General features: G+C 43.8%; 3 protein-coding genes across 3 annotated transcripts; 1 reads left to right on the top strand and 2 right to left on the bottom strand.

Annotated features, from left to right (window-relative positions):
• The first annotated feature begins 537 nt into the window (after positions 1–537).
• LOC101775264 lies at positions 538–1,712 on the top strand. Its single transcript, XM_004984622.3, has 4 exons — positions 538–873; positions 959–1,051; positions 1,169–1,306; positions 1,445–1,712. The coding sequence occupies exons 1-4, from the start codon at positions 661–663 to the stop codon at positions 1,484–1,486; spliced, it is 486 nt and encodes a 161-aa protein (XP_004984679.1). The 5' UTR covers positions 538–660; the 3' UTR covers positions 1,487–1,712.
• A 109-nt stretch (positions 1,713–1,821) lies between these two features.
• Positions 1,822–2,756, bottom strand: LOC101775944. Its single transcript, XM_004984623.4, has one exon. It carries the CDS (start codon positions 2,414–2,416, stop codon positions 2,021–2,023), a length of 396 nt encoding a protein of 131 aa, XP_004984680.1. The 5' UTR covers positions 2,417–2,756; the 3' UTR covers positions 1,822–2,020.
• Positions 2,757–2,918: 162 nt separating this feature from the next.
• Positions 2,919–13,018, bottom strand: LOC101776350. The gene is made up of 25 exons (XM_004984624.3): positions 12,611–13,018; positions 12,461–12,520; positions 12,276–12,368; positions 11,752–11,980; positions 11,126–11,232; positions 10,917–10,979; positions 10,497–10,597; positions 9,995–10,089; positions 9,740–9,760; positions 8,979–9,074; positions 8,759–8,879; positions 8,484–8,642; positions 8,211–8,383; positions 7,663–7,934; positions 7,126–7,227; positions 6,635–6,811; positions 6,356–6,544; positions 5,996–6,237; positions 5,762–5,908; positions 5,261–5,486; positions 4,934–5,065; positions 4,697–4,840; positions 4,013–4,192; positions 3,679–3,738; positions 2,919–3,513 (listed from the first exon to the last, which is right to left on the bottom strand). Exons 1-25 carry the CDS (start codon positions 12,890–12,892, stop codon positions 3,442–3,444), a joined length of 3,543 nt encoding a protein of 1,180 aa, XP_004984681.1. The 5' UTR covers positions 12,893–13,018; the 3' UTR covers positions 2,919–3,441.
• Positions 13,019–13,240: the final 222 nt, after the last annotated feature.

The raw sequence follows: 13,240 nt of genomic DNA, 5'->3' as shown, positions 1-13,240 counted from the left end.
TGGATGGTGAATTTGTGCAACGAAGTTACGTTTTTGGTTGATCCTCTTTTTTGTCCATGTATCTGAAGATGTGAATATGATACGAGATTACACTGCTTAGACCAGTTGTGCTTCCAACAATCTGAACAATTCTTACCACACTTGTATATGCGTATATGCGTTTGTTACACGGAGCAAAGGAAAAAAACACAATTTAGTAGCCCACTACGGGTGGTAACAGATCATAGCTCTTATACCTCTCTTACAACAGCTCTTATACCTCTCTTACAACACCAACTTAGACGTATATATATTTAGCTTAATATCATATAGTATTTTAGCCCGATCTTTTTTACCACCCCTCACGCGAGACGGTCTCCCCGGGCACCGGACGCGGCGGCCGCTCGCCCGGCACGAGCATTCCTCACCTCTCACGATCTCACCAGCCGTCCACCTCCTGGTAAACCATCGGCAGCGACCTACGCCTACCACCCTCGAGATATTTTTCCAACGCCTTCGTCACAGATATCTCGTTGGCCCACGGCGCCATCGCGACGTCTCCCCACTCTCGCGCGCGCCAGCCATTATAGCACGGCGCGCGCCTTCGACCTGATCCCAACTGCCCAAAGACAAAGAGCAAAGCCTAGCGAGTAGCGACGCGACAGCGAGGAGGAAGGAAGGATGTCGAGGCCGAACCGGAGCGACGCGCACCTGTCGCCGGAGGACGAGGCGGCGCGGGAGGCCGAGGTGCGGGGGTACTTCGACGACGCGGCGCCCAAGCGCCACACCAAGCCCTCCCGCAGCGAGCACTCCCCGGTGTACGCCGACGCGATCGTCCCGGACAGCTCCCACCCGGAGCTCGACAAGTTCCAAGACCTCGAAGCCCACACCGAGGTCTCCCCTCCCCCGGCCTCTTCCCCTGCCTAACTCTCTCTTGAGCCAGAACTTCTTCAAGCGGCTGACACGTTGTTTCTTTCAGAGGTTGGTGTACGAGGGCGGCAAGGTCGGGGAGGAGTTCGTGGAGACGGAGTACTACAAGGATCTCGGCGGCGTCGGCAAGCAGCACCACACGGTTACTACTGCTGGCTCACTCCTGCTCCTCCCTTTTTCTTCCGTGACCTGCTTATGAGCTGCAGACTTAACTAACTTTTTTGTCCTTCGACTCTGCCCAATATCGCCGGGCAAGCAGACCGGAACAGGCTTCATCGGGATGGACAGAGACAAGGGCGCCTCTTTCAAACTGTCCGAAGACCCCGATGCAGCGGAGCGCCATGCTTCTTGCAAGGGGAACCCTGCCACCAACGAATGGATCCCGTCGGCTGACACGGTAAGATCGGGCAGACGGGCACGAATGATTCCAGCTTATCCTATGCTGCTTTGGCGTGTCGACACTTGTCACCAACGAGCCATATGGTGTCTGTTCACGAACGCGTTGGTAATGCAAGTAGCTGTGGCTTCGTTTCAGGTGTATCCGGCGTCAGACAAGCCGAGCAGAAGCGACAGCTGAGCAATGCAATATCCTCGGCCCGCGGAGAATTCAGACAAGTGATGCCACCAGGAAAATAAGAAGCCACACTGTGTTATTACAGGATTAGTGATGTCTGTATCTTTGCTATTCTGCATCAAAATGCCTGTAATCTTGAATTTCAAATAAGCTCGCGATTCGCATTGGATTTCTGTGTTCCGCCTCTGATTGGCAGGAAATAAAGTTTTAATCATGGTTCAGTAGTCAATCAATTTCTCGGCTGCAAATCCTTCTAAATAAATAAGTGAGAATTCGATGCCATTTCGGATTCGCTTGTAGTCAAACTAAACAGAAAAGAGGTAATACGATCGGAGAAATCACGGAAAATCATGAGCATGTCATATCTGATCATCTGTATCTAGAGATACAACTTGTGTGATTATTGGTACCGAACTACCGATATTACCATGAAGCAGGCACAGACAGACTGCTCGCTGGTACGATTCATTTAGGCCTTCACTTCGAACATGCTACGCGTAGGTAGGGAAGACAGACGAGCACCGAGGTTAAGGCGGATCAGTCCTGGTGCGAAGGGGTCGCCGGGTCGTCGGGCGGAGGCTGGATGCGGAGCCGGACGAGCTCGGCGTCGATCCGGTCGGTGAGGATCAGCCCGAACATGCGGTAATCGCAGAGAAAGGACCACACGGGGTGGCCGAACGTGGCGGGGCGGTTGCCCTCCACGAAGAAGTGGCTGTACCACGCCATGCCGTACCCGAGCACGGGCGCCGCGAGGAGGGGCGCGGCGCGGCCCGTGGCGGCCGCGAGCGCCGCGCAGGCGAGCGAGGCCAGGGTGCCGAGGAAGTGCCACCGCCGCGTCCCCGGCTTGGAGTGCTGGCTCAGGTAGAAGCCCCAGAACTCGTCCATGCTCCCGAACTGCCGCCTCGCCCCCGCCGACTCGCCGCTCCTCCCCATCGCGCGCGTCGGGGTCGGTTTCCCCGGCTTGCGGTATATTGGTGAGACGTGCACGGATACCTACCAACCTACTCGCTGCCTGCTGCTCAGTCGCTACCTCTCCTTTATCCTGATCCGATCATTCGGATACACGTCGCGATCTGGGAGTCCGGAGCAAGAGAGCATGCCGGGGACAGGTGAGCCAAAAGTTGCTCCGCCTTGTACCATGCCCGTTAAAACTGAGGGTAGCTGCCATCACGGAGCCGACAGGGCGATATCTCCGAAGACGAATGGCGAGGGCCGAGGAGCAGGGTAAGAAGCTACATAGCACAAGGGAAAGCTTGGTAATTGCCCTAAAACATTGGTTGTGATTGAAAAAAAATATACCCAACCACACAGGTCGAGAATTTAGCATTCCATAGCTCATGCACTAGTAAGGTCCATGACTTGGGGTACAAACTGTAGCACGATGATAGTGAACAAAACTCGATGATTGGAAAAAAGAAGGGTCACACAACCTGGGTAAATAAAAACAATGCTGTATGTGATTTCACTGTTGTATATACTACATAATCCATTCTGAAACAAAATTTACATCACTACTCACTACTTGAATCACACCAATACACAAGATCAAAATAATGGTCGGGAGGAGGGAAATGATGCCTCTACAATTTGACTACATATATATAGCACAACTGATAAAACTGGAGACGTGAAACTGCCTTCTTGAATGCCGACAGAGCAGAATGGCACAGATGAATGGTTAACCTCTCAAGCAAGTGACGACCTCAGCAAAAACAATGAATTGAATGGACTCGTGGTGTACAAACAAATCAACACGTAAATCACGCCCCGCAAGAACATTGTAGCATCGTAAGGATACCTTCCATGAAGCCATGTGGCTGAGTCGTTAGGTGCTTAACAAGTTTGTGTGAAGATCGCACAAGGGCATTCCTGCCTGCCATTCTTAAGCTCATGGTTTGTGCTCATGGTCTCCAAACCGCTTGAACAACAAGTGTCGACAAATATGCACACGGCCATTATCATGAGCTCACATACAGAACAGGAACCAGACCTGCCATCTTTCCATCCCTTCCAGGCCTCCTTTTCTTCACCTGAACAAATAAAAATGATCGCCAACTTTAGAATCTGTTTATTTGTAATGAGACAACAACAACAACAACAACAACAACATAGCCTTTCAGTCCCAAGCAAGTTGGGGTAGGCTATTTATTTGTAATGAGAGAACAAGTAAAATCAAGTGCGCAATGAGAACTTACATAATACCAACCATCGACCTCGTATTCAATTTCCACTTCTTCCCCAGTGGTTAAACTCAACTGAAACAATTTACATGAATAAGTGCTCTCGTCTTAGCATTCAATTGAAAAAAGTCAGCTCAGTTAATTTGACAATGACTTTCTTCTGCTCATTTTGCTATTGAAGTAGATGATTACAGTAATATATTCATAACAGTTCTTTCGAATAGCTAAGATAGTGAATTACAGTATCACCAAAAACACCAAAGATTGTCCTCAGTGCCCCAGAACAAAGAAAAGATTTCAGAACAGTGAACGTTCTGTCAACCTCTGAACATAGAAGGATTGACATTACCTCATCATCACCACCTGCTGTGAAGTCATACAATGCTTTCCCAGACTGAGGGTTACTAGAACTCTTATCTTCATCGTCATGGGATCCAAAACTTCGACCTCCACGCCCTGCGAGGGGGTTTTCAAATGACTCCTTCCTTTGCAGTACTGATGTTGAATATGATGGTGGTTCTTCACGTATCTGAAGCAAAAGCAAACATATCAGGATTCAGGAACCATATCCAAATTTTGAAAACTGTACCCACAGTATCTGTTTTGTCTAACTTAGACAGCAACAGTAAGGCTAGTCTCAATGGAGTGCCATGGGAGTTTCATGGGCATTTAATCCCATGCCACGTTAGCAAAGCTGCTGAATTGGCAGGCTATTTATGAGGAGAGAGGAGAGAGTTTCATCCCCATGAAACCCACTTGGCACAGTTACCAGGTTCCATGAAATGCAATGAAACTTGCACTAAGCATGTTATGGTTTCATGGCATGACACATTTGGTCATAGGACAACACAAAAATTAAATGATTTAGGCTATCTATGAAACTGTGCAATGAAACTATGCACTGAGAGTGACAGTTTCATTTCATTGAAAAGTTGACATGGCACTCATGGTAACAGTGCGATGAAATCATGCACTGAGACTGGTCTAAGTAGAAAAGAACATAGCAACAGCATCATGGATGAAGCAGAAATACCGTCTGTTGGGAAGCCCCGTGACTTGATGGTTTTGAACTAAACAATGACGGATAGTTCATGCCCCCAAAATGGGATGATATGGACGTTTCAACAGAACCGGTTGACTCAGGAGAGGATCCACCAGAGTACCTACCATCATCTTCCTGCAACAGATAAAAAGCAAGGCCTGATTATCTGTACACACATTTAAGAAGCACCTGGAGTCAATAACCTTGAGCATGTGTAATAACACTTACCTCTGCCTCGTATGTTTCGAGAATTGTCTTAGCCCACATATCATCATAGCCAACTGATGGCCTAGAGTTCATGTATTCCTCGTCATCCACATCAGGAGCATCAGTTCCAGCACCAGCAAGGAAGTCCTTTACCTATCATTGGATCAAACAGTCCCAAATGGTTAAAGAATGTCATTCTCAAATTAAGCGCATCCAACGAAGAAAAAAGGAAGTATGCTGAAATAAATTAGAAAGTAAGCTATCTATATCAGAAAGTAGTAGTCTTTGAAAAGTTGGGAGGCAAATACATAACAGGAGTAATTAACAGAACACAACAAAGAATCTTACTTTATCCACAGCTGGAGCATTGTTTGCCCAATCATCATCTTCCAAACCTGCTGCCCAGGCCATTGCCAGATCAGGGTCGATTCCAGACTGCATGGTAGTGGTCTCTTTACGTACATCTTTGGACTCATACATAAGGTCAGATATTCCGGTAGCAACAGCAGGATCACTTAGACCACCAGATGCACTTATGTTGTGCCGGTTGCGGTAGATCTCAATGAGTTTGGAACTGTCATATGATTGAACAAAATTGATCTCAAGGGACAGGATACTAACAAAATACTTCATTCCGGCGAAAGAAATAAAGGCAGGCATCCATTTACACACAAGTCTATTGTATGGTACAAGGTTCCAGATATCACTGAAGAAAGCATTTCTGACTGGTGAACCAAATATTTTTACCTTTTTAGTTCTTAGGCAATTTTAGAAATGAAAAGATTTCAAGCCAACAAAAACTTTATCTACAAAAGATAACTGCTCCTGAATAACTATAAGAGTGCGTACCTGGTTGGACCAAGAGGCAAGTATTTAGCCCTTGGAACGAAACAGAATAAAGAAACAAAATCAAGAAGCCTCTCGTGGGTTTCATAAAGTTTCTTAAGTTCCTCATCACTCCATTCTTGTTTACTATTATCATGCTGCCTAATATCTCTGCAAAAACAAAGCAAAAAAGAATTACAAAACGAGATCGCCTCAAGACTGTTCTCCAGCAGTCACAAGAAATTTTATAAAGCATACCTAGCAAGATCGTCTTGAGCTCTATACATTTCATCTAGGACCTTGAGCATTGGGCTTATTAAAGATCCAAGACCAGTACCACTGGCACCTTGATTTTCCCCATTACTTAATTGCAATTCTGAAAAGTTTAACTGCACTCCTCCAAGAGCCAAAGCGTGAAGAAATTCGTATATCTGCAGTCTATAAGGTTCACCAGACCTTATTGCAATGGTAGTCAGGGCTTGGACAGCAGCAATGCGGATCTACAAGTTTAACAGTAAGATGAGAAAAAAACAATAAGGAGGTGATACCATCTCACCCACATTGTCATAATTTTCTAAAACATAAATAAAAGGAATTGTCCTCTGCAAAGGGGCCTACCTCCCAGCTGCCACTAAATGCACACCTTTGAAGTCTCGTCAGAGCACTAGCAAGTGTAGGATTACGGGAGCTTGCTGCAGCAACCATTTTATCAGCATCTAACATCATTAGTGCAGTACCAGGCGGCGTTGCAGACTCCCAGGCATACTCAGATGCAGCATAATTTGCGTTTTCTCCCAGAAACCAAACCTGGTAATTCAAGGACACAACATCAGTATGTTGTTGTTCCAAGGCCAAAGCTCAATGAATAAATTAACCAAGTGGAATTTTTGTTCTTACAGCAGCCTGAACTAATCTTTGGAGTGCCATTGCAGACTTTGGATCGGAGGCAGATACCATATCAACAGAAGTGAATCCAGACATTGAACCAGGCTGAGGTGGCGGCAGATCAAGAACTATAGTCACAGCTTCCAAGGCTGTATGTTTCCCATCTGGTCCTGCTCCTACAAGGCATGTCTGGAAAGGCAGAAATTGTTTTTTTTATTTGCTAAGTTCACATTGTCATTCTAGGAAAAAGTAAATCAATTGCCAAACTAACATAAATGTCACATCAATGGTAATATGCATATATTTAAGTACTTGCAGCTTTGCGTATCAGCTTGTCATTCTAGAGAAAAAGTAAAGTCATTGCCAAACTAACGTAAGTGTCACACCAAATGCTGTAAGATACTAATGGCAATATGCATGTATGTAAGTACTTGAAGCTTGCATATTAGCTTGGTACATGGTTTCATATAACATTCGAAACAGCTTGACAGCAAAAAGTCTACCTTCCATAACAATTGTAGAACATCAGCATCAATCTTTCCAGGAACTTTAGTGGCGAAGATTCTTGCAATCTCAAGCAGAGTCACAGCCATATCTGGTGTTGCCTATCATGTAACGAAACCAGAATAAAAAAAGTCAGTCACTGAATCAGGTAAAGGAAAAGATATTAATAAAACTAACTACAAGAAACATGAGCATACAACCTTTAGAAAACTAAAGCGATGGGAAAAACGAAAAGGAGGTAGAGAAAGTACAAAAAGAAGTATGAAAAGAAATAAATCTCATGTAAAAAATCCAATAAAAAGCAACAAAAAAAGGTAGCATCATTTTTTAAAAGAACAATGTCGCTTACCATACTTAAAAATGTAAATAGTCAATGCCAGTACAGAACGGTTAAATCTGCTTCTAATACCAGATGTGATTTGATGCACGCAGCAGACAATAACACATTAAAATAGGGAAAGTGAACAGCTTACTGAGAACAAGGTCAAAGCACTATTTAAGTATATATAGTGTAAACACTGAAAGGGATCTGATACCTTGAACCTAGCATGTAAGGTCAGTAGGACATCATTCAGGAGAGAGGAAGGCCAGGCTGGGTCAGACAGCTCACATGCAATGATAGATTTTAGTTCTTCAAAAGATTCATGTGGATTTTGCATCCATATTAAAGCTTTGATGACCATGGCTCGAACATATACACACTCGCATGCTACCGTTGTCCGCACAACTTCCATCAGTGATGCTAATAACCCTGCTATTGTGTCCATGCCACCATGACCGTTGGATAGCGGATTAGGCTTCCGGGTAGCTACAGCACAAACATGGAAAAGTTGCATGGTTACATTAAAAAACCAATAGCATTATGCAAGACCCTCAGTTTGATTATAAATAAACGCAATACATCCAAATACATGGTTAAGAGAAATTACTTAAATTTTGATCTAATCTACAAGAAAAATGCATGTCCTAGTTGCATAGCCTACTGAATGCGAAATTAAATGAAGGATGTATGCTTTTCGTTAACACTTAAAGAGTGCTTGAATGTGTCAACATATAATTAAAATATATTATAGCATCATCATACCTTCAGCTGTTGGATTCTCAAGTTCAGAATCAAGAGATTCAACATCAAGAGGGGCCCCCTCATCATAAGCACCTAAAGCATAAGCAGCTGCTCTACTTTTGCCCATTTCCTGAACTACTCTTGCAGCAGCATGAAGAACCGGACGAGAGAAGCTACGGAATGAGCTCTCCAATCTGAGAATAAGAAACAAATAGAAAAGCAACCATGAACCAGGGGCTGCATAAAGGAAACACGGGAGATCAACCACTTGTGCAGTTATAAGATACGACAAACCTTCTCATTACAAGTTTGATGAGAGGCTGAGGTCGCCTTGCTTTTGAAGATTTTTCACTAGATTTTGACAGAACACCCTTTGATGCTACAGAAGGGGCTTCAGGCAATTTGAGAATTTCTCTAGTTAACCGAATCCATCCACCAGCTCTGTCCTCCATGCTGCAAGACATGATGATAAATTAATATACGTTCTACCATTTAGTAACAAGCAAAGCAATTGAACAATACAACTATGCCCCCCCCCAAACACACACACACACACACATCATTAATACCTTTCCGTGTTGTCAACTTTTCCCAACACACAATTTATGGCCTCAAAGCAGACCCTGTCGCTGGGATCCAGAAGAAGTTGATAAAGGAGGGAACTATACTGAGACTTTATGTCAGGCCTCTCTGCATAAATTGTATATGATTAAAACCAATTTGATATACGACCCCTAATATTATGAATCACACATCTGAATTCAGGGCAGGCAAAAATAAAGCACTTACGATCCAATACACGCGCCCTAGATATTGAATGACACAACTTTGCAAGGTAAACCCTGGCAAGAACATCATGTAAATGAAGAATGTCCTGAAGAGCTCCTGTTTTGATTTGATACAATGATAATGTACACAAATAAGTACATCAAAGTGAAAAGAAAAATTATAACATAACTGAAGTTGGCAAAATAAGGACTCATTATATACGCTAAGAGGTAATAATGCCCTTTAGATGGAACCTAGAACAACCAACGTTAAACTGGTCACTGTAATCAGATACTGTTCAAAAATTACACGATAATTTCCTGCATTATTCAGAGCATGTAACGCTTCGGCACTGCCAGGAAGATATCCCCCAACCCCAACCCACCCACACACAGAGAGAACATATGACATTGCTTATTAATCCTGTGGGTAGGCCAGTGAATAAAGGTAATTAAAAGGCATATATATGAAGGGCAGTTATCATATATTCACTTCTTCACAAAATAAAAGTCATTAGGCTATCTCTATATCAGACACAGAAGAAAACATCAAGAAATCTTTATTCTAGTAGCTCAAATCAATTTGAAAGCTAGAATTGTTTTCTATCTTTCTTCTCAGAATAAAATAGGAACAAAAAAACTGCTTGAAACATATATTTGCAAAGGAGAAAGTTGCAAATTATTAACCTCAAATAACTTTATAGTATATTTATGTTCAAATGATAAGATATTAACCTCAAATAAGACATTAACAATAAAATGTTCAAGAAAGAAGAAACATACCACCGGGCTGTGCACTTTTGCCTGCATAAAATGAAGCCACACATGAGATTGATAAACCACATAAATGGAATGAAATAAGATCTATTACATAATGACTAAATATACAAAAAGATCTGGACTGGAGTTTCTACTGTTACAGTTAACTTTTTAGTATTTGCTGTTTTCAGTGCACGAAGGACCCCCAACAATATAACATAATGCCATATGTTCTGTCTACATGTCAAAATAAAATGAGCAGTATGTGAGGAAACTGACCCAATGCCATGGCAACGGAGTATGGATCTTTCGCGGCTATTTCAGAGATTATTGACAATGAGTGCCTCACAGCAACTGGGTCAGAAAATTCAACCCTGCAATTGTATCAAGCCAGATGAGAACAAGATGAATATGAAGCGGTATGTTACTACATATATATTAGACTATCAATTCTGAATATCTTTTGCAGAAATAGATAGATTTTTCATAGACAGATAAACACCAGATCAGGTGTTATCCTGATATATGTATTAAGATGACATGAGAAATAAATTAATCAAAATCACTAACTACTTCAGGAATCACATTAATATTGGATATCCACATAGACTATAAAGATAACAATAGACAAGACACCATAAACAATGCTCCCATCCCAAAATCTGTTTGCATTCAAGCAAAACAAGTCCAGTTGGGAAGTTGTAAAATAACAAAGGTTTAGAATACAAGGTGGATGGCGAATCTAAAATGAGCTTTACAAAGACAGCAAGTTCAAACTTACCCTTGGACAGCTCGGTGCAGGAATGCTGGATTACCAAGATCAAGTGGAAGCCTCCTTAGTGCACTTACAGAAGCATATTGCAAATTACCACGTATGATAGACTGCAAAATTAATAGAAAAGTGTCACAAGGTTGGGTTCACAACATCATGAAGAATTTTTCAGCTCAAAATAGATAGTGAATTGGGCCATCATCTTTGCTATATAATGTAGAAAACCTGCAAGTTAAGTATACTGTAGCATTCAGTGTGTGTTTTCATGCTTGTAATTAGCAAACAGCAACATCCAGATGCCTTAAGAGAATGGTAACTATAGACAGTTCATGTGTTCGAGAGAAAAAAAACTATAGATTGTCCATACTGTATACAGACAGTTCTTAGCACCACAGAAATTAAATGCACATTCTTGAATCAAAACAGTACCTCTTTATCACCACCTTGCTTGGTAAAGATACCCTTCTTTCGTTTCTGTTTAGTATCTGCCACCTGAAAGCATCCAAATATACCACAGAGAGAACACTGTCAGTTTTCCAAAGCCACAGACCAGGGAAACAGAAAAGGACCTTAGACAAGTAAAAGTTTAAGGACTAATGTAACTGTACAACCCATAACTGACATTATGAAAGACCAACCTTTTCCAAAATGCCAAACACAATTTCATTGAGCTTTTCCATCATCTCAGAACTGCCAGGGGAAGCTGATGTAAGCGCTTTCAGGGCCGCAAGTCTCCGCGCATGAACTTCAAATGCCAGCATCAGTGATTAAGCACAATGAATGACCAAGTGACATGATTCAACGAGGAATTATAAGTGCAAGGATTTAAGACATTAATGACATAGAATATTTTGTTCTTGCTGAGTCTCAAATAGTGATATTGAATTCTTATTGCACATAACAAAGATGTTCAGCAGTCAGCTTGATGCTGAGTTTCAACTAAGGTTTTTCATAAACTTGAGCATATAGTGCCTTTTATGCAGGGCAATATGTTTGCCAGGAATTTAAGTTCTCATTATACTGCTTCAGAAAAGAAAAAAAAATCCAAGAGGAAACCAATTCCCAAAAGGAGAGTAAGAAAAAAAAAAGAAGACCTGAGATTAGGTTTGACAAAACTAAGCAGGAAATGCAGGCAAGTGACTTTAGTCCAACCAATAAGAAGCCATATGAAATGTTTAGGTGTTTGACTAAATGGCAAAAGGTAGGATTGGATCATAGATTTTGCATACTATAAATCTAATGTACACTGAGTATAAAATCATACACTCAACATCGTCGCTGGAGGATTCTGCTGAAAGCTGATCAACTATCCTGGGTACAACATCAGCTCGAGTAACTCCCCCGACAGCATCAATATCTGCAAGGGCATCCCAGTTTGGTGTGGGTATGCCACCAGCAGCACTTAAACCCTGGGAACCATTATCTGACAGTATGCGGGCCAGATAATAGTATACATAGCGCAGAACATTTCTGTCCTCGCATTGTTGATGGAGCTGCAAACAAAGAAGCAGGCTCGAATGAGATAAAAGAAAGATAATTAAAGTAAACAATATCTCAGGTTACCGCAACCATGGCCTGTGTTAAGTATATGATTTCAGTAAAACACATGTTTGAGTACCTAATTTATATTGAAGAAATCCAAAGGTGGGAATCAAGCTAATCGAAATTAGATGATCTCATGTGCCATTATGGTGCTATCATGGCTGAATTTGCTGTGAGTAGTCTAAGTTTTAACATCCAAAAATAAAGCATGCTGAGCAAAAAGCAGTCGAGGAATGGCGAGCTTACCATGAGAAGAGATGGAGCCACCGAAGGATCCACAGAATTGTACACGGCAAGCTTGGGGAATACGCTGTTTACAAGCTGCCTCTGGGAACTTTTCTACAGAAGGGATAGCACAAGAGCAGCTAAAGGCAACAGATCCAAGCTAGCATCATGCATTTCAATCCAACCGAAGCAGGAGCAGGACGAACCTGGTCACACGTCGCGGCGAGCTCGTGGATGCTCCGCGCCAGCTGAGCGTACGAGACGGGCTGCACGAGAAGCAAAGGCTACAGAGTGAGACTGGAACGGGGAGGGTTGAAATGAAGCGACGGTGGGGAGGGAGGGGAGCGAGGACGCGCCTTCTTCTTCCTGTTCCGCTGGGGCAGGACCTTGACGGGGTTGAGCGCCTTGGCAGCGGAGATGGTCTCGTTCTGGATCTGCGTCAGCGTCCCCCTCTTCGACTTGCGATCCGCCGCCGACGCCGCGGGCTTCCCTAGCAGGGAGCCGACACCGCTGCCGCCGCCGCCGCCGCCCGACGAGGACTGCTGCTGCGACGACGCCCCTGCTCCCGAGGCTGCCGACGGATCCGAGGTGATGAGATCCATCAGCGTCGTGCCCGAGGAGTCCTGCCCGGAGGCCATGGCCGCGGGAAAGGGGCCGGGCGAGTGGGAGATCTCCGGCGAGCAAGAGGCTTGTCTGTCTCGTGGGACTTTTCGGGTCGGGTGGGGCGGTGCAGTGAGGAGATGATGCGTAGTAGAACGCTGGACGCTGGATCCAACCGCCAAACTGGATTTGGTGGCCGCAGCAGCAGCACGGGCGTACGCTGCGGCCGAGGTCCGACCGGCGCCGGTTTTGCGAGGGCCGTCGCCGGTAGCCCGCGCCCGCGACCCAACTGAGGCTGCCAAGTGGGCCATCCCAGGCTCATTAGATTTCTTTTGATTGGCAGGATTTAATGGTAGAACCATCATTTTATTGTTTCAGAAAGATTT

The sequence above is a fragment of the Setaria italica genome, chromosome IX, assembly GCF_000263155.2.
Source record: "Setaria italica strain Yugu1 chromosome IX, Setaria_italica_v2.0, whole genome shotgun sequence".
Lineage (NCBI taxonomy): Eukaryota > Viridiplantae > Streptophyta > Magnoliopsida > Poales > Poaceae > Setaria > Setaria italica.
The sequence above is the reverse complement of the archived record's forward strand: the minus strand, read 5'-3'. Positions and strand labels throughout refer to the sequence as shown.